The 24288-nt window shown below is 41.9% G+C and overlaps 1 protein-coding gene across 4 annotated transcripts in view; it reads left to right on the top strand.

Moving 5' to 3' along the window:
* Positions 1-471: 471 nt before the first annotated feature.
* ARMC1 (armadillo repeat containing 1) overlaps positions 472-24288 on the top strand; it is a 45910-nt gene continuing 22093 nt past the window's right edge. For 3 of the 4 annotated variants that reach the window (XR_010345555.1, XR_010345556.1, XM_012463708.3), the window contains exons 1-4: positions 472-669; positions 8727-8944; positions 14061-14152; positions 20638-20827. Coding sequence is in view for 2 of the 4 variants with exons in the window: in XM_012463708.3 (XP_012319131.1) it covers positions 8762-8944; positions 14061-14152; positions 20638-20827 (465 nt within the window). In the remaining 2 variants the exon portion in view is untranslated. Of the gene's footprint in view, positions 670-8726; positions 8945-14060; positions 14153-20637; positions 20828-24288 lie in introns of those variants that run through there. The other variant, XM_012463709.3, reaches the window with a different exon arrangement.

Raw genomic sequence — 24288 nt, 5'->3', positions numbered from 1 at the left:
GGGAGACAAGAAGAAATAAACGAAATCCAAGGAACGCCTAATGCAGTGCTAACGTAGAGTAAAAAAAAAAAACCAAAAATCATGAATTAAAACAGAAGCGAATTAAATATTAGGTACGGCCTTTATTAGAATTGCAAGAGTTGCTAAAGAAGAAACGCTCAATTTGAAGTTCCGAACGCAGGAGTGAAGTCCTACCATCCCTCGAACGCTAGGAATTGAGGTAGTGAATGTGCGACAGTTTCCCACTCGGAATCAAATTTCTTTGGTTAGTGCTTGGTGGACGGCGAGTAGTTAGGGCCAATATAGTGCTCCTGAGTCTTCATTGGATCTGTCCCTTGAACACTTAGCGCATTTCCCTAAACCACCAATGAGCGCTTCACTCTAAAAAGACCTTCACTGATTGGATGCTGTGTCCTCACGTTAGACTCGGGATCAGCCAATAGGAGGGCAAAAGCAACGAAGGTGACAGGTCACCTGGGAAGAGTCTGCAGAGCCTTTCCCCGCCAGCGCCTTCGGTCTTTGACTCCCTGAGTTAGTCCGCTTGTTTGCGATTACCGAGGCCGGGGCTGCGAACCGAGGGTCTCGCTCCGCGTCTCCTGGGTCTCTATCTCATCCGTAGGTGTGGCCCTAATGATGCGGCAGGCTCTGGACTCCTAAAGCTTTGGAGCGGTATGTGGGGTCCACGGGCTGCAGACAAAGCAGTAAAGCCGGGAAGGCCGCGGGAAGCGGCCCTTGCACTGAGGCAGCGAATCTGCCTCGGAGGGAGCGCCCCGCCTGCCTCTTGTCAGATCCAGCAGTGCGTCCTAGTGAGGCGCTTTAGGACTCCTTACTCCCACGTGTCCCGTGATCTGTTAGCTTTGCTCGCTTCTTCTTTGTCCCACCTCATATCCGACTTTTCCTAACGCCAGCATTATTAATGGGTGTTATCTCATCTTTTCATGTCTCCAGGTTATTTTTTGTAACTTTCTGTTAGTTTTGTGCACCTGCGTGTCTCCTAAGAGTGGAAGGACATAGTTGTGTTAGGCTTAATTCAAGAGAGACCAGTGTTCCCGTTTTTATATTTAAAACTGTGTTTTTGGGGGGTGGGGGGAGGGATTCCCCACAGTTAGCAACTCCTTTCGTGATACTTAGTGCACTGAAGTGTCAGGGCGGTGAAGAAGGTTCCTCCACCGCCTGGCGGGACAGATGTCCAACCCACATGAGCAAGTAATATTCTGATTTGGTAATTCCTTATGTTCTATTTTACCATTTCGCGTTCTTACTTTAATGTGGTAACCGCTGAGGATTGTTACGTGAGATAACTGTGGCTCCGAGGAGTTAACTTCTCAAAGTCAAATTAACTCTTCGGGTAAGGGGAAAGTCAGATTTAATCTCAATGCTTAGGTTATTTTTATTAAAGGCCACCTAACTGCATAAGGATTTAGGTTATACGTTTTCCCTCTGTAGCTCTTAACATGTGAGAATTAAATCTTTGAATTGAATGGTGAATCCTGACTCTAAGAAAAGGAAAAATCTTTCAGATAGCTGCCTAATTACAGGTGTCTCACATCAACTAACTGCTAGCTTCTCAAAGTGTGACAGGTAGCATAGGCCTCACCTGGAAGCTTGTTGGAAATGGAGACTCTCAGACTCTCCCACCTACTGAATCAGTATTTTCTTTTTTTTTTTGAAACGGAGTCAATTATTACTAATTGAGAACTTTTTCCAATACCCCTCCGTGATGACATGAAATACAGTCGGCATTGACAATTTTTGACAGTCTCTACGGAGACTGAATTTAAATTTAAAAAACAAAAAGGTAAAAAGTCTTGGTCAGGGTGAGAGGAGAGGAAAAATAGTAAAAACTCAGACTGAGACAAAAGAAATGTTAAATACTGACAAAATTTCAAGAACCTTTTGTTTGTCCTTATACAGTCTGCACATAGGCTAATTCTGCACTCGAATTTCCTCCCACAATTTTGTTCCATTGAGCAAGAGCTTCCAATCTTTTGGAATAAAAGGGTTGATTTACTACCGCAGGTGGTTTTTCCAGTTTATTTATTTGGTTATCTAGGAATAAAACTGAAACTAGGCCCAAGTTCACATAGTTTCATGTTGCTCAGTAATTAAAGAAGGTCTCTTACAGAGTTTGTTCTGTTTTGTTTTTTTGATCTGGAATTCTGCTTTTGTCTCCCAGGGTGGAGTGCAATGGCGAGATCTCAGCTCACAGCAACCTCTGCCTCCCAGGTTCAAACGATTCTCTTGCCTCAGCCTCCCAAGTAGCTGGGATTACAGGTGCCTGCCACTACACTTGGTTAAGTTTTGTATTTCTAGTAGGAATGGGATTTCACGGGCCAGGTGTGTTGGCTCACTCCTGTAACCCCAGCACTCTGGGTGGCCAAGGTGGGTGGATCACCTGAGATCAGGAGTTGAAGACCAGCCTGGCCAACATGGTGAAACCCTGTCTCTACTAAAATACAAAAATAATGGGGGTCTGGTGGCATGTGGACCATTGCACTCCAGCCTGGGCGACAGAGCAAGACTCTGTCTCAAAAAAAAAAAAAAAAAAAAAAAAAGAAAGAGAAATGGGGTTTCACCATGTTGGCCAGGCTGTTCTCAAAACTCTTGACCTCAGGTGATCAGCCTCCCAAAGTGCTAGGATTACCAGCCTGAGCCATGGCATCTGGTCATTTTACAGTTTTAGAGCCTAGCATTTTATGCATATGTTCATAGTAATATTTAAAAGACATGCATTTATACACCAGCATAAAGTTTTAGTAGCTCTTGTTTTGGCAGCGGAAATCACCTGGTATGTTTATTAAAATAAGTCTTGGGCGCTACCTCCAAAGACGCCTATTTAGGATGGGAATAGAGCCTAGGTCTTTGCATTTTAACTATCTCATTTTTTTCTGTTCAGATTCCCACTTCTTGCCGTTAGCATTTTAGATAAAAACGCAAGTAGAGAAAAACTTACTTTCTTTTTTTTTTCTTATTTTTATTTTTTTTTTGCTTATTCTTTGAACATGCACATGGGAGAGAAAAACTTATTTTCTTTTGAACTTCATGCAGTACTCATTGTAGAACAAGATAGGAAGTTTTTTTTTAAAAAACTTACATTATGGTTTATTGGCTACTGTAATATTGGTCAGATTCATATATTTCAGATTATTTAACAATTCTCATGCTTGTAATCCTAGCACTTTGGGAGTTTGAGGCAGGCGGATCACCTGAGGTCAGGAGTTCGAGACCAGCCTGACCAACATGGCAAAACCCCACCTCTACTAAAAAATACAAAAATTAGCTGGGTGTGGTGGTGCATGCCTGTAGTCCCAGCTACTTGGGAGGCTGAGGCACGAGAACTGCTTGAATCTGGGTGGCGGAGGTTGCAGTGAGCCAAGATCTCACAGCTGCACTCCAACCCGGGAAATGAGCAAAACTCCACCTCAAAAAAAAAAAAAAATTAGCTGGGTGTGGTGGCACGAGCCTATAGTCCCAGCTACTCAGGGGCGGCAGAGGTTGTAGTGAGCTGAGATCATGCCATTGCACTCCAGCCTGGGTGACAGAGTAAGACTGTCTCAATGAAAAAACAAGTCAATTCTGGCCAATGCAGTGGCTCATGCCTGTAATCCCACCACTGGGAACCTGAGATGTACAGATTGTTTAGCCCAGGAGTTTGAGACCAGCCTAGGCAACACAGTGAAACCCTGTCTTTACAAAAAATACAAAAATTTAACTAGTTATGGTGGCATGTGCCTATAGTCTCAGTTACTCAGGAGGCTAAGGTTGGAGGACAGCTTGAGCATGGGAGGGTGAGGCTGCAGTGAACCATGATAGTGCCACTGCACTATCAATTTCCTAACTGTTCTATTGCTATCTCATAAAATCTGCTTTGTTAACTCTGCCGTCCACAGAGATATTGATCATTTAACAGAATTCAAGCAATGGCTGGGCTTGGTGGCTCACGCCTGTAATCCCAGCACTTTGGGAGGCCGAGGAGGGTGGATCACCTGAGGTCAGGAGTTTGAGACCAGCCTGGCCAACATGGCAAACCCTGTCTGGACTAAAAATAAAAAATTAGCTGAGCATGGTGGCAGGCGCCTGTAGTCTCAGCTACTTGGGAGGCTGAGGTAGGAGAATCACTTGAACCCAGGAGGCAGAGGTTGCAGTGAGCCAAAATCATGCCACTGCACTCCAGGCTGGGTAACAGAGTGAGACCCTGTCTCAAAAAAAAAAAAAAAAAAAAAAATTTCAAGCAATGTGGTAGTTAGAAATAGATGTCAGAGTAACTTGATATCATCAAGAATATTAAAGTAAGATAATGAATCTTAACTGTAAGAAGTTCTCTCCTAAAGTTTTACATAAAACCCTTCTAATTTGAGGGACATATCACGGCTTTTCTTGCCTTCTTTTAAATGCCATAAGAAATGCCATGACCACAGCTTCTGCCTCTGTTATACAGTAAACCCATGACATTGTTTGATTCAACCAACCGTGAATTGAAAATATTGTACAATTGTACAGTATTCTCAGGATTTTTTTTTTTTTTTTTGAAACTGAGTCTCGCTCTGTTGCCTAGGCTGGAGTGCAGTGGCACAATTTCGGCTCACTGCAACCTCTACCTCTTGGGTTCAAGCGATTCTCCTGCCTTAGTGTCCCGAGTAGCTGGGATTACAGCCGTGCGCCATCATGCCTAGCTAATTTTTGTGTTTTTAGTAGAGATGGGGTTTCACCATGTTGGCCAGGATGGTCTCCATCTTTTGACCTTATGATCTGCCCGCCTCAGCCTCCCATAGTTTGGGATTACAGGTGTGAGCCACCATGCCCAGCCAATATTCTCAGGATTTGAAACCCGTGGATACAGAGCACCAGCTGCATTAGTTAAGATCTTTAATGGATCCTATGCAGATGCTGATTCGAGCCCACTCCTTATCAGTGCTCTTTGAAGATTGGAAGTGTTAGCTGTTTTGATTTTTGTTCATCCCAAAGGAACAGGAAGACTATAAAACTTTTTTTCAGTATAGTTCCTACTGAATAGTTATCTAATGGCTCCTTGAATTAGAATGGAACTCTCCAGTTTCAAGGCCAGCATTGTATGCAAAAGGCTACCACCCAAAGTATTTGGTTCTTTTTTCCCTGATTTATTAAAAAAAAATTTATTATAAATTGGTGATTTATAATTGCATATATTTATGGGTACAAAATGATGTTATGATTCATGAATATAAGGTGGAACAATTAAATCAAGCTGATTAATGTATCTGTCACCTCATACTTATTTTTTGTGGTGAGACTACTTGAATTTACTCACAGCAATTTTTTTTTTTTTTGAGACTGTCTAGCTCTGTCACCCAGTATGGAGTGCAGTGGCACCATTTTGGCTCACTGCAACCTCCACCTTCTGGGTTCAAGCAATTCTTCTGTCTCAGCCTCCAGAGTAGCTGGAATTTCAGGGTTGTGCCACCATGCCTGGCTAATTTTTGTATTTTTAGTAGAGATCGTATTTCACCATATTGGTTAGGCTGGTCTCCAACTCCTGTCAGGTGATCCACCTGTCTTGGCCTTCCAAAGTACTGGGACCACAGGCATAAGTCACCACGCCCAGCAACTCATAGCCATTTTGAAACCTGGAGTACACTATTATTTACTATATTCACCATGTTGTACAGTAGATGTCCAAAAAAACCCCTCACTTATTTCTACTACAACTTTGTATCCTTTGATCATCGTCTCCCCATTTTGCCTAACTTCCCCCAGCCTATTACCACCATTCTGTTCTCTGCTGCTGAGTTCTATTGTTTTAGATTCACCAGTTAAGCAACAACATACAACATTTCTCTTTCTGTGCCTAATTTATTTCATTTAGCATAATGTTCTCCAGTTCTGTCCATGTTGTCACAAATGAAGAATTTCCTTCTTTTTAAGGCTGAATAGTATTCCATTGTTTATGTATAACACATCATCTGCTGATGAGCACTTATGTTGATTCCATATCTTGGCTGCTGTTAACGATGCTGTAATAAACATGGAAGTGCAGACATCTGTTAGACAAATTGATTTCAAATATTTTGGGTAAATACCCAGAAGTGGGATTGCTGGATTGTGTATCTGGTTCTTTAGCTGTGACTTGCCTCTTGGGTCTTTGAGCCAGTGATTGGTTCTGCAGGTTCCATTTTGGATAGAATTTGTGCTAGTGACAGCATTTAAAGCTTATGGGTGGCCGGGCACCATGGCTTACGCCTGTAATCCCAGCACTTTGGGAGGCCAGGGCAGGTGAATCACCTGAGGTTAGGAGTTTGAGACCAGCCTGGCCAACATGGTGAAACCCCGTGTGTACTAAAAAGACAAAAATTAACCAGGTGTGGTGGTGTGTACCTGTAATCCTCCCAAAGTGCTGGGATTATAGTTGTGAGCCACTATGCCTGGGCTGATATGCTGACTTTAAAATGAAGGTATGGAAATTGGAAAGACTGCTGATGAGTTTAGGAAATAATAAATAAGATTTTAGGACAGTTCTGTGCTAACTAGTTTTGTGATGTGGGACAAATTATTGAATTTTTCTGTGACTGTCTCCTTATCTGGCAAATGAATTATGTCAAATTCTATTTTCTTCTTTCTATTCTTCTTTTTTCCTTTTCTTTTTCTTTTTTTTTTTTGAGTTGGAGTTTTGCTCTTGTCATCCAGGCTGAAATGCAGTGGCATGATCTCGGCTTACTGCAACCTTCTCCGGGGTTCAAGCGATTCTCCTGCCTCATCCTCCTGAGTAGCTGGGATTACAGGTGCCCGTCACCATGCCTAACTAATTTTTTATTTCGTTTTTTTTTAAAGATGGGGTTTCACCATGTTGGTCAGGCTGGACTTGAACTCCCGACCTCAGGTGATCCGCCCGCCTTGGTCTCCAAAGTGCTTGGATTACAGGCGTGAGCCACTGCACCTGGCCGCCTGACTAATTTTTTTGTATTTTTAGTAGAGATGGGTTTTCACCATATTGGCCAGGCTGTTTTTTTTTTTTTTTTTTTAAATGAGACATAATTTCAACTCTGTTACCCAGGCTGGAGTGCAGTGGCATGATCTTGGTTCACTGCAACTTCCTTCTCCTGGGATCAAGCAATTCTCCTGCCTCAGCCTCCCAAATAGGTGGGATTACAGGCATGTGCCACCATGCCTGGCTAATTTTTCTGTTTTTAGTGGAGATGGGGTTTCACCATGTTAGTCAGGCTGGTCTTAAACTCCTGACCTCAGGTGACTCACCCGCCTCGACCTCCCAAAGTGCTGGGAATATAGGCATGAGCCACCACACCCAGCCTCATACTTTTGGTTTAAAATCAGTGTATCGGCCGGGTGCAGGTGGATCATTTGAGGTCAGGAGTTTGAGACCAGCCTGGCCAACATAGTGAAACCCTGTCTTTACTAAAGATACAAAAAAATTAGCTGGGTATGGTGTCACGTGCCTGTAATCCCAGGTACTAAAGATATAAAAAATCAGCTGGGCATGGTGTCATGTGCCTGTAATCCCAGGTACTTGGGAGAATGAGGCAGGAGAATCACTTGAACCCAGAGGCAGAGGTTGCAGTGAGCTGAGATAGTGCCATTACATTCCAGCCTGGGTTACCAGAGTGAGTCTCTATATTGGAGGAAAAAAAAAAATGAGAAACAAAAGTATGGAAAGTGGAAAGCTAATGAGTTTAAGAAATAGTAAATAAGATTTTAGGCCAGTTCTGTGCTAACTAGCTTTTGTGATGGGGGCAAATTATCGAACTTCTCTAAGACTGTGTCCTTATCTGGTAAATGAATTACATCAAATTCTATTTCATTCTTCCTGTTCTTGCTTTTCTGTTAGGTGGTAGAATGTGGCATACTCAGATGGACAGAATGTGTTTAAATTCAGTCTAGATTCACTATGATCTTTCAGACTCTACTGGGCTGAGCTGCAGGCTAAATACCTTTCCTGGCTTTTTTTTTTTTTTTTTGAGACGGAGTTTCGCTCTTGTTACCCAGGCTGGAGTGCAATGGCGCAATCTCGGCTCACTGCAACCTCCGCCTCCTGGGTTCAGGCAATTCTCCTGCCTCAGCCTCCTGAGTAGCTGGGATTACAGGCACGCGCCACCGTGCCCAGCTAATTTTTTGTATTTTTAGTAGAGACGGGGTTTCACTGTGTTGACCAGGATGGTCTCAATCTCTTGACCTTGTGATCCACCCGCCTCGGCCTCCCAAAGTGCTGGGATTACAGGCGTGAGCCACCGCGCCCGGCCCCTGGCTTCTTGATTTACAGACTTCTGCTCCCTTTTTCCAAGGGCATTTTATTCTTTATAGACAGAGTATGCTAGGTTTTTGTTCACTGATGAATAGGAAAGCTGTAAGCTGGCCAGTTTTCCCTCAGGCACTTGTTTAAGCCTAGAAATAGTCTAAAGAAAAAAAAGCACTGGCAATGTTAGTTTGAGAAGTATAGCAAAGTTACAAGCTTGAGCTGTAAACATCTTTATTGTGACTGTATTGTTAAAACATATATGCTAAAAGGTAATTTATTGGAATATTGATGACATCCTTTAAACATTGTGCACACAAATTTTTTCAGTCATCTTATGTTCATTTTACCGTTCTTAAACTGTGGAGTTGCCAATTTTTAAGTTTTTGTGGGATTTAGTTTTCGTTACCTATTTCATTCTAAACCTGTTATAATACTGGTTATTTCACAAGTGCCATAATATACCTCAGCAGCCTAGAACTAATTCTGTAAACCTTTTCTACAGAATTTAAGATTTTATTCATGTGCATGACATAGAAGATGAATTCTTCCACCTCCACCATGAGTGAAGAGCCTGATGCTCTATCAGTAGTTAACCAGTTACGGGATCTAGCCGCAGATCCATTAAACAGAAGAGCCATTGTCCAGGATCAAGGATGTCTGCCTGGCCTTATTTTATTTATGGACCATCCCAACCCTCCAGTCGTCCACTCGGCTTTACTTGTAAGTTGCCTTTAGTAATTTCAGTCTCTGTTTTATCTTTGCAATTAAGGAGAGAATTTGGAAAAAGTGTTAGATGACATGGTAAAAAACTGAGAGACCAGTTAATTGTGTTTATATGTGTAGAAACATATATATGTCTGGTCTGTTTACACAAATGGTAACCTGCTACATTGTTTTTATCCTTTTATTTATTTATTTATTTATTTCTGAGACAGAGTCTCCCTCTGTCATCTAGGCTGGAGTACAGTATGGCAGGAACTTAGTTCACTGCAATCTCCACCTCCTGGGCCCAAACCATCCTCCTTGACCTCAGCCTCCTGAGTAGCTGGGATGATAGGCACACACCACCATGCCAGGCAAATTTTTGATATTTTGCAGAGACGAGGTTTCCCCATGTTGGCCGGACTGGTCCCAAACTTCTGGGCTCAAGTGATCCTCCCACCTCAGCCTCCCAATGTATTGGGATTACAGCTCTGAGTCACCATGGCTGGCCCTGTTTTTGCTCTTTAATATGAATGGTATCATACTACATGCTTGGAATGTTCTACCACTTCCTTTTCATTTAACACTCTTGAGGATTGGATCATATTATACACATAGACACTCAAAGAGGCACTTATTTTGTTTTTATTTTATAACAGTTTTTTAAGATGTAAGCACACAGCATCATACAATTCACTCATTTGAAGTATGCAATTAAGTAGTTTTAGTATATTCATAGAGTTGTGCCACCATCACCACAACTTTTTATTTTTTATAGCTAATTTTTTTTTTTTTTTTTTTTAGTAGAGACAGGATGTAGCTCTGTTGCCCAGGCTGGTCTCAAACTCCTGGCCTCAAGTGATTCTCCTACCTCAGCCTCTCAAAGTGCTTAAATTACAGATGTGAGCCACTGTGCCTGACCCACCACAACTTTTTACCTATGGCTCTCCAGACCCCCACACTCCCTATCCCTAGGCGACTACTAATCTACTTTTTGTTTGTCTATATTTGCCTATTCTGGCAAAAATACCTATATATGTTGTATACAAATAGGGCCAGGAGTGGTGGCTCACACCTGTAATCCTAGCACTTTGGGAGGCTGAGGCGGGTGGATCACCTGAGGTCAGAAGTTCAATACCAGCTTGGCCAACACGGTGAAACCTCATCTCTACTAAAAATACAAAAAATTAGCCAGGCCTGGTGGCAGGTGCCTGAAATCCCACATACTTGGGAGGCTGAGGAAGGAGAATTGCTTGAACCTGGGAGGCAGAGGTTGCAGTGAACCAAAATTGTGCCATTACGCTCCAGCCTGAGTAACAAGAGTGAAAATTCCACCCCCCGCAAAAAAAAGTTGTTAAAAGAAATTAACGTTATGGAAATTCTATCTATTGTCCTTTACTTAAGGACTCATGATAAATTTCCTATTTAGTCTAATTTACAGGTTTGTACAGAAGGTGTATAGGCTTTTCCTTTTGGGAAAAAAAAATCTATTTTGCCTTCACAGAATTCACAGAATGAAGTTTAGCAGCCAAAAGACACACTGGTATAAGAGAACAGTAGTAACAAATGGGAAAAATGGCACAGCTCCTAGTTTGGATTCAATTTCAATAAGAAATGCAGTAAGGATGAGAAGAAAGAGGGTGTTGGCTTATAGACAGGATCTTGAGGCTGAAGGAAGGAAGTCTCTTTTTTTTTTAATAGACCATGTCTAAATTCAAAGGGCAAGAGTTACTAGAATGGGAGAGGTTTGAGGGGAAGGCTTTCATACTTGCAGAAAATAGGAAAGATTTGCTGACTGAGGAGAATGGTAAAGTTGTTCAGCAGTGTTGAGGGTCTCATAATTTTGGTAACACTGAATTGATATGATTCAGGCCTGCTATAGGCTCGGAGAGCCAGATAGTTATATTTGTCCAGAGTTTTTACTTGGCCAGGTTAAGTTGGGCAGAATAATTGTGCAAGGGAGTTTAGGATCTTGGCAGGATTGGTTGAAATGATATACTGTAGGTGCTAGGCTGAATAGGAAGGGAAGTAAAAAGTTATGGAGGGACGGAGCTAAGGAGAAGGATCAGTGGGTGAAAATTCCCAAGAGGCAAAAGAACAGATTTTGTTGTTGCTTCTGTTTTTGAGATGGAGTCTCACTCGTGCCACCCAGGCTGAAATACAGTGGTGCAATCTTGGTTCATGCAACCTACACCTCCTGAGTTCAAGTGATTCTCCTGTCTTAGCCTTCTGAGTAGCTGGGATTACAGGCTTGTGCCATCATACCTGGCTAATTTTTGTATTTTTAGTGAAAACAGGGTTTCACCTTGTTGCCCAGGCTGGTCTCGAACTCATGACCTCAGGTTATCTGCCTGCCTTGGCCTCTCAAAGTGCTGGGATTACAGTTGTGAGCCACCGAGCCTGGCCATTAAGTGTGTTGTTTTTATGATTTCCTTTTATCGTCATTGTTAGCTTATTAGTATACCCTTTTGTTTTTATTTTAGTTTATTTAGTGGTTGCTGTAGGTTTTGCAATATGCATCTTTAACTTATTACAGCCTACCTTTGAATGAATCATACCCTTAACATATAGTATAAGAATCACACGAGTGTATTTCCATTTCTTCCTCCCATCTTTTGTGTTATTTTTTGTCATATATTTTACTTCTACATATGTTTAAAAACCTACAGTAGATATATTTTTGCTTTAAACAGTCAATTATCTTTTAAAGAGATTAAAAATTTAAAAACGTCTTTTTTTTTTTTTTTTTTTTGAGATGGAGACTTGCTCTGTCACCCAGGCTGCAGTGCAGTGGCGCGATCTTGGCTCACTGCAACCTCTGCCTCCTGGGTTCAAGTGATTCTCCTGCTTCAGCCTCCCTAGCAGCTGGGATTACAGGCATCTGCCATCATTCCTAGCTAAGTTTTGTATTTTTAGTAGAGACGGGGTTTCATCATGTTGGCCAGGCTGGTCTTGAACTCCTGAGCTCAGATGATCTGCCTGCCTCAGCATCCCAAAATACTGGGATTACAGGCATTGAGCCACCATTACCAGCAAAAAAAAGAAAGTCTTTTATATTTACCTTCATTTTTATGTTTCTGATGTTCTGTATTCCCCAGTATAGATTCATTTTTCTTTTTTGGGTTTTGTTTTTATTTTGAAACAGGGTCTCAGCTGGGCGTGGTGGCTCACGCCTGTAATCCCAGCACTTTGGGAGGCCAAGGCTGGCAGATCACAATGTCAGGAGTTCGAGACCAGCCTAGCCAACATGGTGAAACCCCATCTCTACTAAAAATACAAAAATTAGCTGAGCGTGGTGGTATGCGCCTATAATCCCAGCTACTCAGGAGGTTAAGGCAGGAGAATCGCTTGAACCCAGGAGGCGGAGTTGCAGTGAGCCTAGATTGCGCCATTGCACTCCAGCCTGGGCAATAGAGTGAGACTTTGTCTCAAAAGAAACAAGATCTCACTCTAACGCCCAAGCTGGAGTGCAGTGACACAATCATGGCTCACTGCAGCCTTAACCACCAGGGTCAGGTCATCCTCCTGCCTCAGCTGCATAAGTAGCTAGGACTACAGGCTGGCACCACCGTGCCTGGCTAAGTTTTTTGTAGAGATGGGGTTTCGTTATGTTGACCAGGCTGGTCTTGAACTCCTGGCCTCAAGTGATCTGCCTGCTGTAGCCTCCCAAAGTGCTGGGATTACAGGTGTGAGCCACTGCGCTCATTCCCCAGTATAGATTCAGATTTCTTCTGGTGTCATTTTTTTTCCTGTCCCAAGAACTTCCTTTAATATTTATTGAAATGAAGATTTTCTAGTGACTTCTTTTCCCTATTACTTTAAAATAGTTTGCTCGGCTGGATGCGGTGGCTCACGCCTGTAATCCTAGCACTTTGGGAGGCCAAGGCGGGTGGATCACCTGAGGTCAGGAGTTTGAGACCAACCTGGCCAACATGACAAAAACCCATTTCTACTAAAAATACGAAAATTTGCTGGGCATGGTGGCTGGCACCTGCAATCCAGCTACTTGGGAGGCTGAGGCAGGAGAATCACTTGAACCTGAGGGGGTAGTGGGGGGCAGAAGTTGCAGTGAGCCAAGATTGTGCTGCTTCATTCCAACCTGGACAAAGGAGCAAAAACGCCATCTCAAAAACAAAAAGGATTTTGCTCTGTTGTCTTCTGACGTGTATAATTTCTAGTAAGAAAACTGCTGTAATTCTTATCTTTGTTCTTCTTTTATATAATGCCTTTTTCTGGCTTCTTCTGAAACCTTATTACTGATTTTTCAGCAAATGATTTTGATGTGTTTGATATGGGTGGTGGTTTTTGCTTTTGTTTTTTTTTTTGAAATGCAGTCTTGCTCTGTCGCCCAGGCTGGAGTGCAGTGGCATGATCTCGGCTCACTACAGGCTCCACTCCCAGGGTCAAGTAATTCTCCTGCCTCAGCCTGCCAAGTAGCTGGGATTACAGGTGTGTGCCACCATGCCTGGCTGTTTTTGTGTTTTTAGTAGAGATGGAGTATCGCCATGTTGGCCAGGCTGGTCTTGAACGCCTGGCCTCAAGTGATCCACCTGCCTCAGCCTCCCGAAGTGCTGGAATTACAGACGTGAGCCACCGGGCACCTAGCCTTTTTTAAAATTAAAAAAAATTTTTTTTGAGATAGAGTTTCATTCTTGTTGTGGCCTAGGCTGGAGTACAATGATGCAATCTTTGCTTGCTGCAACCTCTGCCTCCCATGTTGAAGCAATTCTCCTGCCTCAGCCTCCCAAGTAGCTGGAATTACAGGCATGTGCCACCATGCCTGGCTAATTTTGTATTTTTAGTAGAGTCAGGGTTTCTGCATGTTGGTCAGGCTGGTCTTGGACTCCTGACCTCAGGTAATCCACCTGCCTTAGCCTCCCAGAATGCTGGGATTACAGGCATGAGCTGCTGCACCCAGCCAGGAACTTTCATTTCAAAGAGTAGATTAGCTACTACAGCTCAAAGGATCATTTCTTCCCTAAAGAATAATTCTGAATTATCACATTTAAAGGATTTTATTCTAAAAACAAAAACTTATTTTCCTTTTTTTATTTTTTCCTGCAATAAGTTAGTAGTAGTTTTAATTTTGAATAGTCTGGTCGGATGAATTAACTTATTACTGTTTCTGCTGTAGGCTCTTCGGTATTTGGCAGAATGCCGTGCAAACAGAGAAAAGATGAAAGGAGAACTGGGTATGATGTTGAGCCTACAAAACGTTATACAGAAGTAAGTACAATAGATAGTGTCTCATTTATTTATAACTTATTTTCTTGCTTAGAGGTCTCACTATGTTTCCCAGGCTTTCCAAAGTGCTGGAATTACAGGCATGATTACTACTTTTATTGGATTACTATTTTTTAATGTCCTATAGTTAATTATTTTTAATTGTTTAACTGGCTGAGGCAGGAGAATCACTTGAACCTGGGAGGCGGAGGTTGCAGTGAGCCAAGATCGTGCCATTGCACTCTAGCCTGGTCAACAGAGCAAGACTTCGTAAAATAAATAAATAAAATTTTCAATTTAGGTTGAGAAAAATTAGAAATTATTCAGGAAGCAATTTATTACTGTAGGAAAATGGTAAAACTATGGAACTATAAAATAAGGAAGTTAAGATGGTGCTGGCTGGGGCATTTCATATTTCACACATGCTGGGTATGGTGGCTCACGCCTGTAATCCCAGCAATTTGCAAGGCCAAAGCAGGCGGATCACTTGAGGCCAGGAGTTCAAGACCAGCCTGGCCAACATGGCGAAATCCTGTCTCTACTAGATATACAAAAGTTAGCCTGGTGTGGTGTCGCGTACCTGTCTTCCCAGCAACTTGGGAGGCTGAGGCAGGAGGATCACTTGAACCCGGGAAGTAGAGATTGCAGTGAGTTGAGATCCTGCCACTGCGCTCTACCTTAGGCAACAGAGCGAGACTGTGTCTCAAAAAAAAATTTCCTATGACCATTATTGCTAGTTTCTCATCTGTAACCGCTTTGTGTATCTAAGTAGAAGCCTGTGTGACTCTCTAGATAGAGTTTTGTAGTAAATTCTCAAGTTTATAATTAAAATAGTGTGAGTAGACCCAGTAGCTATACTGGCAATTATAAGCATGCATACCCACCCTTTGCACATTGTTCATATGAATAGTTGGCTATTTCTCCCCCACCCTGTTGCTGCTAATGTGGACGCCACTGAAACTGATTTATAAGAGAAGCCCTAAAGCCCTAAGGAATCCATTGGATATATTGTATTATCTTCTGTGCAATATATCTGGAATGGTTTCAGCTCTATACTGTCCTTGGAGTAATAGAGAAAATAACTCAGGGTTTTTTTGTTTGATTGGTTGGTTTTTTGAGACAGAGTCTTACTGTATTGCCGAGACTGGAGTGCAGTGGTATGGTCATGGCTCACTGCAGCCTCAACCTCCCAAGCTCCAGCTATTCTCCTATCTCATCCTCCCAAGTAACTGGGACTACAGACATGTGCCATTATACCTGGCTAATTTTTAAATTATTTTGTAGAGACATGGTCTCACTGTGTTGCCTAGGCTGCTCTCCTGGGATCAAGCATTCCTTCTGCTTCAGCCTCCCAAAGTGCTGGAATTACAAACATGAGCCACCACACACTTCCCAGATAGTTTTTTTTTTTCTTTAATAGACCTAAATTATTTTACAGGACCTCAGTTCAGAAAGGGTGCTAGAGAAGTGGTTAGTCAGAGGGATAGAAGGAATGATTAACCAGGAAGGGGAGGGCTGGTTTACAGATGATGACAACAGAAGGATCTTCCTTTTTTTCTGAAACAGGTCTAATATGGTAATCAATAGCAACATGTGGCAATTTAAATTAATTAAAATTAACGGCTGGGCGTGGTGGCTCACGCCTATAATCTCAGCACTTTGGGAGGTGGCTAGATCACCTGAGGTAAGGAGTATGAGGCCAGCCTGGCCAACATGGTGAAACACTATCTCTACCAAAAATAGAAAAATTAGGTATGGTGGCGGGTGCTTGTAATCCCAGCTACTCAGGAGGCGAGGCAGGAGAATCACTTGAACCCAGGAGGCAGAGGTTGCAGTGAGCTAAGATTGCACCACTGCACTCCAGGTTGGCCAACAGAATGAGACTCCATCTCAAAAAAAAAGTGACAATAATAATTAATTAATTAAAATTAAAAAGTTCCTCAGTCACATTAGCCATATTCCAAGTGTTTAGTCATGTGACTAGTGACTCTATTTCCATCATCTCAGAAAGTTCTGATGTAGAATGCTGCTCTAAAATTCTTCTTGTTTTTTTATTTTTTGAGACCAGGTCTCACTCTGTTGAGTTGGCTGGTGCAATGTTAGCTCAGTGTAGCCTCTGCCTCCCGGGCTCAAGCAATCCTCCTGCCTCAGCCTCCTGAGCAGCAGGGACTCAGGCCATCATGCCTGGCTAATTTTTGTATTTTTTTTTTTTTTTGAGTCGGATCACTCTGTTGCCCAGGCTGAAGTGCAATGGCACAATCTTGGCTCACTGCAACCTCTGCCTCCTGGGCTCAAACAATTCTCCTGCTTCAGCCTCCTGAGTAGCTGGGATTACAGGCGCCCACCACCACGCACGGCTAATTTTTGTGCTCTTAGTAGAGACAGGATTTCACCATGTTGGCCAGGCTGGTTTCGAACTCCTGACCTCAGATGATCTGCCCGTCTCAGCCTCTCAAAGTGCTGGGATTACAGGCATGAGCCACCGCGCTGGCCTAACTTTTGTCTTTTTTTGTAGAGATGCAGTCTCAACACGTTGCCTAGCCTGGTTTCGAACTACTGGACTCAAGTGATCCTCTTGTCTTGGTCTCCCAACATGCTGGGATTACAGGTGTGAGCCACTGTGCTCAACTGCTCTACAGTTTCTTTCTTTTTTTCTTTTTTTGAAATGGAGTCTCACTCTGTCGCCCAGGCTGAAGTACAGAGGGCGTGATCTCGGCTCAGTGCAACCTCTTCCTCCCAGGTTCAAGTGATTCTCCTGTCTCATTCTCCCTAGTAGCTGGGACTACAGGCAGGAGTCATTGCCCCCAGCCTGCTCTGAGATTTCTTTGCTTAACTGCATATAGGGCTTTTTTTTGTGTTTTGGATTATTTTTGTCTCGTAGACTATTTTCTTAACAGATTATATTGGCGAATTACTGAGTCAAAGATATAAATATCTTTGTCTTTGTATCCCTGTTAATTTTCTTCAGACGATACCAATGATGCTTTTACCAGCAGTTGCCTTTTTATTAGATTTTTCCAAATATTGGAATGGTTTCTTCATGTGATAGTTCTCCTACCCTGTTTAATTTAAAATCAGCTTTAAAAGTAATTTAAACATCTGTGTTGAGACTGATAGAAAATGGATGTTTTGGGTGGGGACATAATTCCACTGAAATTGATTTAGAAAACTTTTTACTTGGATTTTTCTGGTGAGATACTTTACCTTAGATTCTTTTTTTAACTTTTTTTATTATTTTTTAAGACAGGGTTTCACCATGCTAGCCAGTCTAGTCTTGAACTCCTGACCTCAGGTGATCCGCCTGCCTCGACTTCCCAAAGTGCTGGGATTACAGGCATGAGCCACTGCGCCTGTAGGTTTTTCTTTTTTTTTTTTTGAGATGGAGTCTTGCTCTGTCACCAGGCTGGAGTGCAGTGGCGCAATCTCAGCTCACTGCAACCTCTGCCTCATGGGTTCAAGCGATTCTTCCGCCTCAGCCTCCCGAGTAGCTGGGACTACAGGTGCGTGCCACCACACCTGGCTAATTTTTTTTTTGTATTTTTAGTAGAGACAGGGTTTCATCATGGTGAGGATGGTCTCGATCTCTTGACCTCGTGATCCACCCCCCTCGGTCTCCCAAAGTGCTGGGATTACAGGCGTGAGCCACCGCACCCGGCCAACATTAGGTTCTTAAAGGGATTAATTAGTAGCCTTAATTGGCTAAGAACTACTTTTACAGTTATGCAAAACAGAAAGATAATAATTTCATATTTTAGTATTTTAATATGTTTTGTCACTATTGCTTTATTAAGAAACATAATTAAAAAGTTTGGGAATAATCCATGTTTTTAAAAAATGTATGACAGTTACTGGTTGCATGTTTTATTATGTGTTATGATGATTCATATTTTTAGTTGATGCAAAACTATTGACAATGGAAAGGAGTAACAAAAATACTGGTTTTCTTTCTTTCTTTGTTCTTTTTGAGACAGAGTCTTGCTCTTGTCCCCCAGGGTGAAGTGCAATGGCACGATCTCAGCTCTGCAACCTCCGCCTCCCGGGTTCAAGCAGTTCTCCTGCCTCAGCTGCATAAGTAGCTGGGATTATAGGCACCCACCACCATGCCCTGCTAAATTTTTGTATTTTTAGTAGAGATGGGGTTTCACCATGTTGGTAAGGCTGGTCTCGAACTTCTGACCTGAGGTGATCCACCTGCGTCAGCCTCACATAGTGTTGGGATTATAGGAGTGAGTCACCGTGCCTGGCCCTGTTTATTTTTTTTTTTCCTTAAATTCATAAATTTCTCTAATCATTGTATCTTCATGCTCTTTATAACTTGTTCTTGGCTAATATTTAAAATATCTGAGAACTGCAGTGACTTTTCAATAAACTCCAAAACAGCTATCAAGAAAAATGCTGAGACAACTAACACAAATTAGTTTTTTTGATAGCTTCCCACAACACAGAGCTAAAGTCACTCAAAGTAACTGATCCCTGTGGTCAACAGTGGCCCAGAAAAGCACGTGATATAGTAATTAAGTGTCTGGAATACTGTCAGATTATCACCCCTGGAATTAAAGCTCTAAATAACTAGAACATATGCAATCTGAATATCAGAAACTGAAGTATTCCTGCTCATTCAATAAATAACTTGCAAACATTTTTGTTAGGTTCTATGGAAGTTACAAAAAGGATACATTCCTCCTCTTAAAGAGTTTATATGCTTATAAAAAATAGAAAATTTAGTAGTATAAGTACAAACATAGTACTCTGAATGCAAAGGAGAATTGGGTTATTAGGTAGAGGCTTCATATAGAAGGTGTTGGTCAAGCTGAGCCTTTAAGCGTTGAAATAAGAGTCGGAAAACCTTCGGTCTGGGTGAAACTCTTCCAGCTAAGTAAAGGGCTTGAACAAAATTTAAGAGTAGAAAGCATTCTAGAACAAAGAACATACAAAAATGCATGGTCTTTGTAGGAGATGGCCAAGTGTCATAGTCAACCCAAAGAATAATCAAAGGACAAAATGAACTGATGGAGTCAGCCAGTTTTAAGGCCTTGAGTGTACATTAAAAGGTTTGGACTTAGTAGAGCCCATTGATAGGTGAAACGAGGATTCTTTTCTTATAGTTACATGTACTTACTCTTTGTTCAATTCCACTACTAAGAGCCATTAGAGCTGGGCATGGTGGCTCATGCCTGTAATCCTAGCACTTGGGGAGGCTGAGGTGGGTGGATCATCTGAAGTCAGGAGTTCGAGACTAGCCTGACTAACATGGAGAAACCCTGTCTCTACTAAAAATACAAAAAATTAGCTGGGAATGGTGGTAAGTGCCTGTAGTCCCAGCTACTTGGGAGGCTAAGGCAAGAGAATTGCTTGAACCAGGGAGGTAGAGGTTGTGGTGAGCCGAGATCATGCCATTGCACTCCAGCCTGGGCAACAAGAGTGAGACTCCTTCTCAAAAAAAAAAAAAAAAAAAAAGCCATTAGACTGTACTGTCCCATGTGGTTAGCCACTCACTGTGTGTGGCAATTTAATTAAAAGTAAATAAAACTTCTTTAGTTGCACTAGCCACATTTCAAGTTCTCAGTGTGCTGACTGCAGCTTCTGCAATAATCTTTCTATCGTTGCAGAAAGGTTGTTGGACATCATGGCCCTAAATGTTGATGTGAGGATCTATAGTAGGATTTAAAAGCTCAAGAATGAAAACTTTTGTTTGAGCTGTGGTTTTATGATAAATACATAATTTGTAATATGTAAAAAATATAAATTAAAAAACCGAATTGGTTTCAACATACAAAGAAATCTTGAAATTAGTTGGTATTATGACTGATTCCATTCCAATTTGGTTTCTCCTTTTGGATTTTTATATGTTGTATTTTCTTAAAAGTCAAGGTACTTTCAAATTGAGAGTTGAATGTTAGTGATAATCCAGCAACATGTTACAACCTGATCTTGTTAGCTGATTTTGTATTTAATTATTTTGAATAAATGTGTGGTGTTTGTTTGTTCGTGAGATGGAGTATCCCTCTGTTGCCTAAGCTGGAGTGCAGTGGCGTGATCTCGGCTCACTGCAACCTCTGCTTCCTGGGTTCAAGCAATTCTCCTGCCTCAGCCACCTGAGTAGCTGGGATTACGAGTGTGTGCCACCACGCCCAGCTAAGTTTTGTATTTTAGTAGAGACGGAGTTTCACCATGTTGGCCAGGCTGGTCATGAACTCCTGACCTCAAGTGATCCACCTGCCTCGGCCTCCCAAAGTGCTGGTGGCATGAGCCACCGTGCCCAGCCAAATGTGTTTTTATACCCCTATAGTGATGGATAGTGAATCTTAATAAGCCACACATTTGAAGTGAAATTAGAAGATTGTTAATAGACAAGTTGCTTTTTCTAGGATTCACTGCTATTGCTTTTAAATTGAACAAGGAATTACAGTGAAAGAAACAAGGCTCCTTATAGTTGAGAAATAAAATTACAGAATCAATAGACTAATTTGTATGTGTTTCTTTTCAAGAACTACAACTCCAGGAGAAACAAAACTTTTGGCCTCTGAAATCTATGACATTCTTCAGTCCTCCAGTATGGCAGATGGTGATAGTTTCAATGAAATGAATTCACGTCGAAGGAAAGCTCAGTTTTTTCTGGGAACTACAAACAAACGTGCCAAAACAGTGGTTTTGCACATAGATGGCCTTGATGATACGGTAAGATTTGTTAGATCGGAAAGAGAAATTGTGTTTACTAAAGTTTCTTCAGTGTCACTTGCTAAGTCTTTAAGAATAAATCCTAATATCAGAATTTTACTGATATAAAGGGTCATTTTGTGCTAACGAGGTCAGTTAAACATAGGATGTAAGAATTTAAAATATTTATGCCCCCAATAATAGAGCATCAGAATACATGAAGCAAAACTGACAGAAATGGGGAGAAATAGACAAATCCACAGTTACAGATTTTAACACAACTCTCTCAATACAGGAAGCATACAGAAAATCAGTAAGAATATAGAAGACTCAAGTAATACTATGAACCAATTTAACCTAATATATATGATACATAAGATATGTATATCATACATATTAAATATAGATAATATATATTAAATGTGTGTGTATGTGTGTGTGTGTGTGTATATATATATATATATATATTTTTCTTTGAGATAGAGTCTCACTCTGTCGCCCAGGGCTGGAGTGCAGTGGCACAGTCTTGGCTCACTGCAACTTCACCTCCTAGTTTCAAGCAACTCTCCTATCTCAGCCTCCTGAGTAGCTGGGATTACAAGCATGCACCACCACAATGCCCAGCTAATTTTTGTGTTTTTAGTAGAGATGGGGTTTCACCATGTTGGCCAGGCTGGTCTCAACTCCTGACCTGCCCCGGCCTCCCAAAGTGCTTGATTACGGGCATGAGCCACTGTGCCGAGCCCTAATTGATATTTATAGAACACTCTACCCAACAACAGGATGATCATTCTTTTCAAGTACACATGGAACATTTACTAAGATAGACAATACTGTGGACATAAAACAAGTCCTATGAAATTTAAAAGGATTAAAATAATACAAAGCATGTTGTATTATCTTTTTTTTTTTTTTTTTTTTTGAGACAGAGTCTTGCTCTGTGGCCTGAACTGGAGCACAGTGGTGTGATCTCAGCTCACTGAAACTTCCATCTCCCGGGTTCAAGCAATTCTCTTGCCTCAGCCTCACGGATTGCTGGGATTACAGGTTCCTGCCACCACATCCAGCTAATTTTTTGTATTTTTTAGTAGATACCAGGCTGATCTTGAACTCCTAACCTCAAGTGATCCACCCACTCTGGACACCCAAAGTGCTGGGATTACAGGCCTGAGTCACCTCGCCCAGCCCAAAGCATGTTCTTTGAGCACAGTGAAGCAAATCAGAAATCAATAACAGAAAGATATCTGAAAAATTCCCTCCAAATTTGGAAAACTAAGTGACACATTTCTTTCTTTTTTTTCTTTTCTTTTTTTAGGGACAGGGTCTTGTTCTGTGGCTCAGTCATAGTCTATGCAGCCATGAACTCCTGGGCTCAAGTAATCTTTCTGCCTCAGCCTCCTGAGTAGGTGGGACTACAGACATGTGCCACCATACCTGGCTAATTTTTAATTTTTTTGCAGAGATGGAATCTCGCTATGTTGCCAGGTCTTGAACGCCTGGCGTCAAGCAGTCCTCCTGCGTCAACCCTGCAAAGTGCCGAGATTACAGGCATGAACCACTACACCCAGCTAAATAGCACATCTCTTTTTTTTTTTCTCTTTTTTTAAATAGCACATCTCTACTCTATGAGTCAACAAATAAAAGAGAATTAGCATTTTGAACTGAATACAAATGAAAATGAACTGAATAAAGTGAAAGTGTAATATAAATGAAAGTGTAGCTGAAATTTGTTGAAAGTAGTTAAACAGTGCTTAAAGTGGAAATTCATTAGCATCAGATGCCTAACTGTTTATTTACAAAAAAGAAAGGTTATCAAGTCAGTGACAGAAGCCTCTACCTTAAGAAAATAGAAGCAGCTGAAGTGGGATTGCTGGAGCCCAAGAGTCCAAGGTTATGGTGATCTGTGATTGTGTCACTATACTCTCCAGCCTAGGCAACAAAAACCCTGTCTCAAAAAAAAAAAAAAAAAAAAAAACTAGAAAAAGAAGAGCAAATTAAAGTCACAACAAGCAGAAGAGAAGAAACAAAGATTAGAGAAATGAAAAACAATAGAGAAAACCCAATGAAATCAAAAGCTGGTGTTTGACATGATTATTAAAATTGATAAGCCTCTAGTCAAATGGATCAAGAATAAAAAAAAGTCATAAATTATCTATATCAGAAATGAAAGAGGATGCTGCTATAGATCCTACAGACATTAAAAGGATAAGCCAGGCACTGTGACTCACGCTTGTAATGCCAGCACTTTGGGAGGCTGAGGCAGGTGGATCACTTGAGGTCAGGAGTTCGAGACCAGCCTGGCCAATATGGTGAAACCCTGTCTCTACTAAAATACAAAAATTAGCCAGGTGCGATGGCGTAGGCCTGTAATCTCAGCTACATGGGAGGCTGAGGCAGGAGAATTGCTTGAACCCAGGAGGTGCAGTGAGAAGAGATCATGCCACTGCACTCGAGCCTGGGTGACAGAGCAAGACTCCATCTCAAAAAAAAGATAAGTGAATATTTTAAATGCCTTTATACCAATAAATTTGATAATGTAGATGAAACGAAAATTTCTTGAAAGACAGATTACCAAAGCTCACTCGAGAAGAAACAGCTGACCTGATTAGTATTTTTTTTTTTTGAGACCAAGTTTTGCTCTTGTTGTCCACACTGGAGCACAATGGCATGATCTCGGCTCAGTGTAACCTTTGCCTCCCGGGTTCAAGGGATTCTCCTGCCTCAGCCTCCCGAGTAGCTGGGATTACAGGCATACCCCACCATGCCTGGCTACTTTTGTATTTTTAGTAGAGATGGGGCTTCTTCGTGTTGGTCAGGCTGGTTTCGAACTCCCGACCTCAGGTGATCCACCTGCCTCAGCCTCCCAAAGTGCTGGGATTACAGGCATGAGCGACTGTGCCCAGCCTAGTTTTATATCTACTAAAGAAATTGAATTTGTAACTAAAAATTGTTCCATAAATAAAATTTAAGGCCCAGATAGAAACATGTTTTCCAGTGTCTGGAAATCATTGGTTTTTAATTTTTTTATTGTGAGACAGAGTTTTCCTCTTGTGGCCAGGGCTGAAGTGCAATGGTGCACGATCTTGACTCACTGCAACCTTCACCTCCCGGGTTCAAGCGATTCTCCTGCCTCAGCCTACTAAGTAGCTGGGATTACAGGCATCCACCACCATGCCCAGCTGATTTTGTATTTTTAGTAGAGATGGGGTTTCTCCATGTCGGTCAGGTTGGTCTCAAACCCCTGACCTCAGGTGATTTGCCTGCCTCAGCCTCCCAAAGTGCTGGGCTTACAGGTGTGAGCCACCATACCTGGCCTTAAATTTTTTTTTTTTAAATGGAGTTTCACTCTTGTTGCCCAGGCTGGAGTGCAATGGTGCAGTCCTGGCTCACTGCTACCTTCGCCTCCTGGGTTCAAGCGATTCTCCAGCCTCAGCCTCCCAAGTAACTGGGATTACAGGTCCCCTCCACCATGCCAGTCATTT

The sequence above is a fragment of the Aotus nancymaae genome, unplaced genomic scaffold, assembly GCF_030222135.1.
Source record: "Aotus nancymaae isolate 86718 unplaced genomic scaffold, 86718_ANA_hifiasm-v0.15.2.pri h1tg000036l, whole genome shotgun sequence".
NCBI classification, from domain to species: domain Eukaryota; kingdom Metazoa; phylum Chordata; class Mammalia; order Primates; family Aotidae; genus Aotus; species Aotus nancymaae.
This window is presented reverse-complemented; position numbering and strand designations above follow the sequence as displayed.